The 7,001-nt window shown below is 37.3% G+C and overlaps 1 protein-coding gene across 2 annotated transcripts in view; it reads left to right on the plus strand.

Annotated features, from left to right (window-relative positions):
- The window catches only part of LMBRD1 (LMBR1 domain containing 1), a 64,357-nt gene that overhangs the window by 5,642 nt on the left and 51,714 nt on the right, over positions 1-7,001 (plus strand). For both annotated transcript variants that reach the window (XM_031552584.1, XM_003204416.3), the window contains exon 3: positions 1,062-1,122. In XM_031552584.1, coding sequence (XP_031408444.1) covers positions 1,062-1,122 — 61 coding nt within the window. The remainder of the gene's footprint in view (positions 1-1,061; positions 1,123-7,001) is intronic.

A 7,001-nucleotide genomic window follows, 5' to 3' on the forward strand; every position in this document is an offset into this window, starting at 1 on the left:
ATTGGGTTTTTTTGAAGCTTACTTCAGTGTTTATAGAATTCAAGTCTTGTATTAGGATTACATTTCAATCTTATAATCTTCACTTGGGTTGGAAGGGACCTCAAAAGGCCACCTAGTTCCAGTCCCCTGCTGTGGGCAGGGCTGCCTCCTACCAGCTCAGCTGCCCATGGCCCTACCCCAACCTGGCCTTGAGCACCTCCACTGCTCTCCAGGCAGCTGTGCCTGGGCCTCACTGCCCTCTGAGTAAAGAATTTCCTTCTAAAATCTAACCTAAATCTCCCCACTCTTAGTTTAAAACTGTTCCCCTTTCTTATTACCGTCAAGCTGTAAAAAGTTGATTTCTTGTTTTCTTAAATGCATGATTCTTTTGTAGCATTGTTAATTAAATACGGTAGGAGCAGATACTGTAGTACTGTAGATGTAGTCAGAAGTCTGCTAATATCTACTTGAAAAAATAGTTTTGGTACCTTAAAGCTATCATTACAAAATCAACCTGTTCTTCCTAATTTGAATTCCTAACAAAGTAAATGCTATGCAGATGTCACTCTGTCTTTCTTGACTTGCATCTAGAAAACACCTTGACTGCCTAACCTTTTTCTGGAAAGATGTTTCCAAACTGTGATGCCACTACTGTAAGTGTCAGCCCCATGTGGGATTTTGGGGCTGTTTTTTAGCAGTTCCCAGTCTTAGTAGTGTGAAACCTTTTTATTGAGGGGAAATAACTTCAAAATGAGCTTGTCACTGATTTGATTGCAACCTTCCCAGAGTCTGCTGTAGTATTCTAGCAGTGCAGAAAGAAGCTAGAACTGAGAATAACTGTATTTTCAGTTGGGCAGGTGGGATGCTTGTAGTGTCTGAAATGCAGTACGTTCTTAATCAGATTTGCTAGTGAATTAGTTAAACTTAAATTCCAAGGATTAAGATCAACCAACTGGGTGCTAAATTCTTTCTTCTCTTTAGGCATTTGAACTAACTCTGGGTTTTCTTTCAGTTCTGTTAAAAGGCCATTTAAAAAAATAATCTTCTACTTGATGTTAAATGCTTTTATTCTTTATTACTAGGACTGGGCTGATGCTAATGTTTCAAGGCAAATTGAAGACACTGTACTTTATGGATACTATAGTAAGTATTTCTAATGTTCTTCCTCTACATTTAATAAGATCCATCATTTAAAAGCTTCATGCCTTCACTTAAAACTATTAGAAGTCATACTGGATTACTTGTATTTGGTTACACAGTACCCATACTTTTAGACCATTTCGGTGAAGATTTTGCATTTGAGAGCCCCTCTAAAATTGCAGACATATTTAAGACCTATCCAGGAAGAGACTAATGGCTTCTGTTTTGTAGTCTGTTGTTGACATGTATTTTGTTTGCGTATTTAGAGATCCATTTAGGGAAAGCCTTGGCTTCTGTACAGTTTTCATGGCGCTGAATATATGCAGAAGTGTGAAACTTGTATCAGGTGTCCTGCTAGTGCAACTATAAGTAGTGGTACTGTTGTATTCAGAGTCAGAAACTACCATATACAAAACAAAGAGCTACTCTAATGTAGTGTATATAGACTACTTCAGAGATGGTAGTCCTAAGCAACATTGAAGCAAAAGGTTAAGTGAATCAAAATGTTATGAAGTACATGTTAACTAAACTTGTGTAGTTTTAAATCAGTGCTTTTAGTTTTCCTCAGGAAAAGCTGCTACCAGTAAAGATATTTAAGAGTTATAGAGAAATGCTTATGACAACTGGTTGAAAATGACTACCTTGGTCTATGATACACATTCAAATGAAGAATAATTATGTTTTTATTATTCAAATACTTGGAAGGCTATAGGTTGGCTATCTTGAGTACTTTTTTTACATCAGAAAATAATTGATTCCAAATAGATTTCTTATGTAACAGAATATGTATTGCCTGATGGATATGATCTCACAAACTAGAATCAGTAGTTTCATGCTTAGTGAAACCTAAAAGTAGAAGTTTTAAGAAACTCCTGTGTCTTTAACTGAGCTGAGTGAATAGAAACTTTGTGGAAAATTTTTTTACTGTAGAACAGTAGAATCACTTTCTGTATACTTCCTACTCCTGTTACATTGCCAGGGGTTTGTTTCATAACTGATCATGTGAATTGTTTTTAACTCTTCTCTGGCCTGTATGTATAGATTTGTAAAACTGATGGATGAATTTCCATAAAATAGTTTGGGCTAACAAAGGTATTAATCCTGGCTTGGAGGACTGGGGAGCTCTCTTCAGGCCAAAAATATCTGAAATCAATTATACGCTTGGAATCAAGTGTATAATTGATTCAGACTGGTTACTTTCGGTTTATTTTTATTACTGAGTAACTTAAAGAGTATATCAATCTGAAGCTTGGATGAGAATTATGCAAATATGAACTATTGCTTATAAAAGTTCACATGAGCTTTTTCATTTCAAAACAGCTAGCTAAATTGTTTTATATTTATAAAAATTGATTTTCATAGTTTGGTAACTGCCATTACTTGCTTTCTATTAGGATTTCAGCTAGCATTGTTCTCCCATGCTCTGTATTGCTTCTGCAGCAGATACTTAGAAGACAGGTAAACTTCTCACTAAAAGAGTTTAAAAAGCATCCTTTTTAAACTTTCTTGTTCAAGAACTTAAATATTATAGGTTGGCTTGTATGCTAATTAAGTTGATTTTAATTACTTTTATGAAGAAAGCTTAACTTTTTGCCTTCTATTACTTCAAATAGCACTTCAGCTACTAAGACTAAAAATCTGATTTGGTATATCTCTTAGGTTTTAGTTTTAGTCAATTAATAGTGACTACAGGTTGTAATATCCTTTGCTTTTATCTACATTAAGATACAATGTTCTTAGGACATTTTCAAACACTCCCTAGTTCAGGATTTCTGGGAAATTGCCTTTTTTTTAAAACTGCAGTGCAGGGAGCACAGTACCTGCTTAAGCAGGTGATTACTTGTAATTCATATCTCACACTGCTAAAGAACTTGGTTTATTTCCTTTGCATTTAAGATTACATTCATTAAAGCCAGGTATTCAAGGTGAAGCCTCAAGAACCTTGAAGCCTTTGATTTTTGGTCTACCTTGCACAAGTCTCCTTGAAGTTCTACAGGACTAATGTTTTATTTCATAGTATATCCTCCAGATGGTGGTAGAGATTTAAAGATGTTTTGAAATATTTTTCTTGAATGACCTCTTAATTTGAGGAATTGCTGCGTTTTTAGAAATACGACTATTTTGAAGTAGTAACTTCTCAGAAGATGGCATCATTCCTGCATAAAAACACAACCTAATGATTCTCTTGTCTGTTTGGTCAAGTCCCCTGCTGTGCAATACAGTGAAATGAAAACTGAGAAGGATAAACTTAAACAACTCCTGTGACACAATTCCATTTTTATCATATCTTTTAATAATGCTTGGTCTTGACATCTTTTAAAATAGAGATAACCAGACAGAAATCTCCTTTTGTACTTAGTCCTAGTATTATGCACGTGAATACCAGTAGTTCTCCCTCCAAGAAGTGCACTACTAGCTAGCTATATAGATTTTCTATCCCTCTTATAGCTCTACTGCATTTGTAACTTAAACTGTAGGGCAGTGTCTTAAACCTACCAAGTGACCTGTACTTTGCCACCTCTAATTGTAGCAAGAACTTGGAGACTGTGGTTTAACTGCTAATGGATATCAAGGACTGTTTCACTGTCTGAATTGCAACTTACAGAGAAACCTGTCACTAAATTTGTTGAAGTTTTTTTTTGTTACAGAACTGATAGCCTTCTTTTTCATACCCAGCTGATAGATTGCTTGGCTTGATTATTTCTATGAAAGTAGAGTTGTTGTGTACTGCTAGAGAGAAGAATGAGGTAATTTTGAATTGGGCTTTTGAATCACTTCTCTTTTGAAGTGAATCTAAAAGCCTAGCTTAGGAAAACAGTTCACTGATTGCTTCAATGCTGTAGTGGCTTAGTGTATTATTTCTCATAAAACCAGCAGCAGTGGAAAGGGTCTGCCAGTACTTCAGTGATTGAAGAGTGATCAGAGGTTGGCAGATGCTGTAAAACAGCATGTCAGCTTGTGTTTGGAAGCGAAACTGTTTTCAGAAAGGTTTATAGTTGGAAAGCACGTAATGGCTCTTTCCTCTGTACCCTAGGAATCGAGCTGAAACAATTCACAGTAACTTTAGAGTTGTTCTGTTGCTGTTCTTATAGTAAGTAAAGCCTGATTATTAGAATCAGCCTGGTGTTCAGTAGTGTTTGCTAAAGTATTCTGAATTGTGAGGGGATGACATCTCCATCTTCCTGTGAGACGGACTGCTTAACCTACATGTGTTAAGTGTCTGATAACTGTGGTGTGTTCAGGTCTGTCTACTAAATGCTACTGCAGTATCTGAGTAGGTTTTAGACCAGATATTTTTGAAGTGGTACTGCTTCAAGTTTTGGATACAACCCAGCAAAAATGTTTTGAAGCGGAAGTTGAACCTCTGCACAAGATAAGAGAACAAATACTGATTTAAAACTGTTGTGGAAAGACGTGAAATAAGAAGTCAGGCAGTTATGTCCCAAGGTCACATAGAAGGGAGTTGGGGGAAGGAAATATTTATCGCTTGCTTGACCGTTTGCTGCTGCAAGACTTCTGATTTTTTTTTTTTTTTTTTGAAGTTTAGCTTTCCAGGGAATAAATAGCCCTTTTAGTGGGTAGAACAACAGGCGATTAGTTGCTTGCCTTAAGTGACTTCTTTTGAGCTGATGAAAAGTATTAATCTCTTAAAACTGTGAACAATAAAATTCAAATATCAGATCAGTCTGCTCTCCTGGGCTGCTAGGAACTTTACCAAATCTTCATGTTTCCTTTGTGGTGCAATATAAAGAAAACTGTTCTTCTGCTTTCACTAAATTAAATAAAATTGTATTAGGAAAAGAAGCTTTATTTTAGGAGGTATAAAGCTTTCTTCAGTGTTTTCCTCTCAGGTGTTTTGAATAGGTAGTTTTAAGGCTTTATCTGATAAATGAAGGGTCTTCCTTAAAATGATTTTGCTTTGGAAAACCAGAGGCAAAACTGCTTTTAAACTTTTCAATGTTATGGCCCTGTAAAGTTACTATGGCAACATGGCTTTTTGACATTGTACTGGTGCGTGTAAATAAAGTTACCTTCAAGTTGTAGTAACAAATCTTGTCTGGAAATGAAGGCCAGTAACTCCTGTAGAAAACATTTAGATGGAAGTTAAGGGCTACATGCCAGCAGGGAATTTGTGATGGGCCAGAAATTCTGAGTGTTGAACCTTGTGTATAGGTTATGTCTCAGAGTTCATAAGAAGTATATGATTAGTGTTTGCAGCCAGCAAATACTGGCCTCAAACTTTATTTTGATGAAGCATTAGTTGAAGAATGAAGGATTTAAACTCATGGCTGTGGGATAGAAAGCTGCTGCTGAAGTTGATTGTTACTCAGTGTAGCTGACTACTTGTCGGGTAGGCTTATAAACTGCCTGAAACTCTCAGTCTGCGCCTATGTGTTTACCAGTGTTTCCCTGTAGAACCCTCAGTGTGAGCCATTGTAGCTACATGGGGCTTCTTACCTTCTTGAATGAGTTGGCAAGAAAAGCTTTATCTGCACCTGGAATTAGCTCAGCTCTATTCTTGTTGTCAATAACATGTAGTGCAAGAAGTATCACCTAAAGCTAGATGTTGCCTTGAACTTGAAGTGTGCTATTCATGCCAGTAGGGATCCAGTTTCCAGCAGTGTGCTTTTTTTTTTTTTAACCTCTCTGCTTGGGCCAGTGTTGGCATTTGCTGGATGCTTGTGCTTTGCTAGTCAAAATTTAGAAATTAGTTGAAAATTGCTTTGACTCATAGAAGTGCTGAAGTTAGAAAGAGGCCTCTGGAGATCATTTAATTCAACACCTCCCTTTGCAGCACTGTTTCATGCAAGTTGCCAGCTCAATTCAGAGCATCTCCAAGGATGGAGACTCTTCTATGCATTCAAATAGTCTGTCAGTTGTCTAAATCATCTTGAAGTCACTGCCATATTAGTATCTTTTCTGTCAGTGTGGTGAGCTAAGATGAGCCAGCACAAGGTATAGCATACTGGAGAAGATGCAAAGGTACGTTAGCATGACAGGTGGATGGAGAAGAGAGGAACTGGGACTACTCCTTGTATCAGAGGTATTTTGCCATTTGCTGATCACTGAGGTTCTTGTAATTAAGCAGATGCTCATGATTCTTTCTTTTGCTATTGATGTGAGATGCTGATGTGCTTCTTTGTTTGCTTCAAGTGTTTGTCTAAAAATACTACTTTAGTGTAACTATTTTTAGCTTTACTTTTACAGTACGTAATTAAACTGTGTATTTAGTCTTTAACTGGGGAGCATGATCCAGCTCTGTAGTGGAGTTTTTGCTAATTCCGTAAATGAGTCAGGAATGTTTTTTTTTTCCACATTATGTTATAAAGTGCAGGAGACAAATCTAGAAGCCCTATCCAGGCTGAATGGGGCTTTGAGCAACGTGGTCTAGTGGGAGGTGTCCCTGCCTATAACAGGAGGTTGGAACTAGATTATCTTGAAGGTCACTTCCACCTCAAACCATTCTTTGATTCTAAGCAATTCATGTTGTGTAATTTTAAAGACTGGGGTTGATTACTGCAAAGAAAAATCTAAACTAGCCATTTTTCTTAGATGAGAGAGAAGTGGAAGGAGGGTAAGGGAAATGACCTAGTAAAGGCAGATAAGTCTTCCGTGTCCATTAAACTTACTGCTTCTCCAAGTGCAAGTGTAGTTGCTTGTCAGTACCATGTAACAGCATCAGTCTTGCTGCTAGCTTGTCTTCAGTGTCATTTGCTTGCTTGAAATGGACTAGTTCTGAATATCACAGAATCACAGAATTGTAGGGGTTGGAAGGGACCTCTAGAGATCATCGAGACCAACCCCCCTGCCAAAGCAGGTTCCCTACACCAGGTCGCACAGGTAGGCGTCCAGGTGAGACTTGAATATCTCCAGAGAAGGAG

This window comes from Meleagris gallopavo, chromosome 2 (assembly GCF_000146605.3).
Source record: "Meleagris gallopavo isolate NT-WF06-2002-E0010 breed Aviagen turkey brand Nicholas breeding stock chromosome 2, Turkey_5.1, whole genome shotgun sequence".
NCBI lineage: Eukaryota > Metazoa > Chordata > Aves > Galliformes > Phasianidae > Meleagris > Meleagris gallopavo.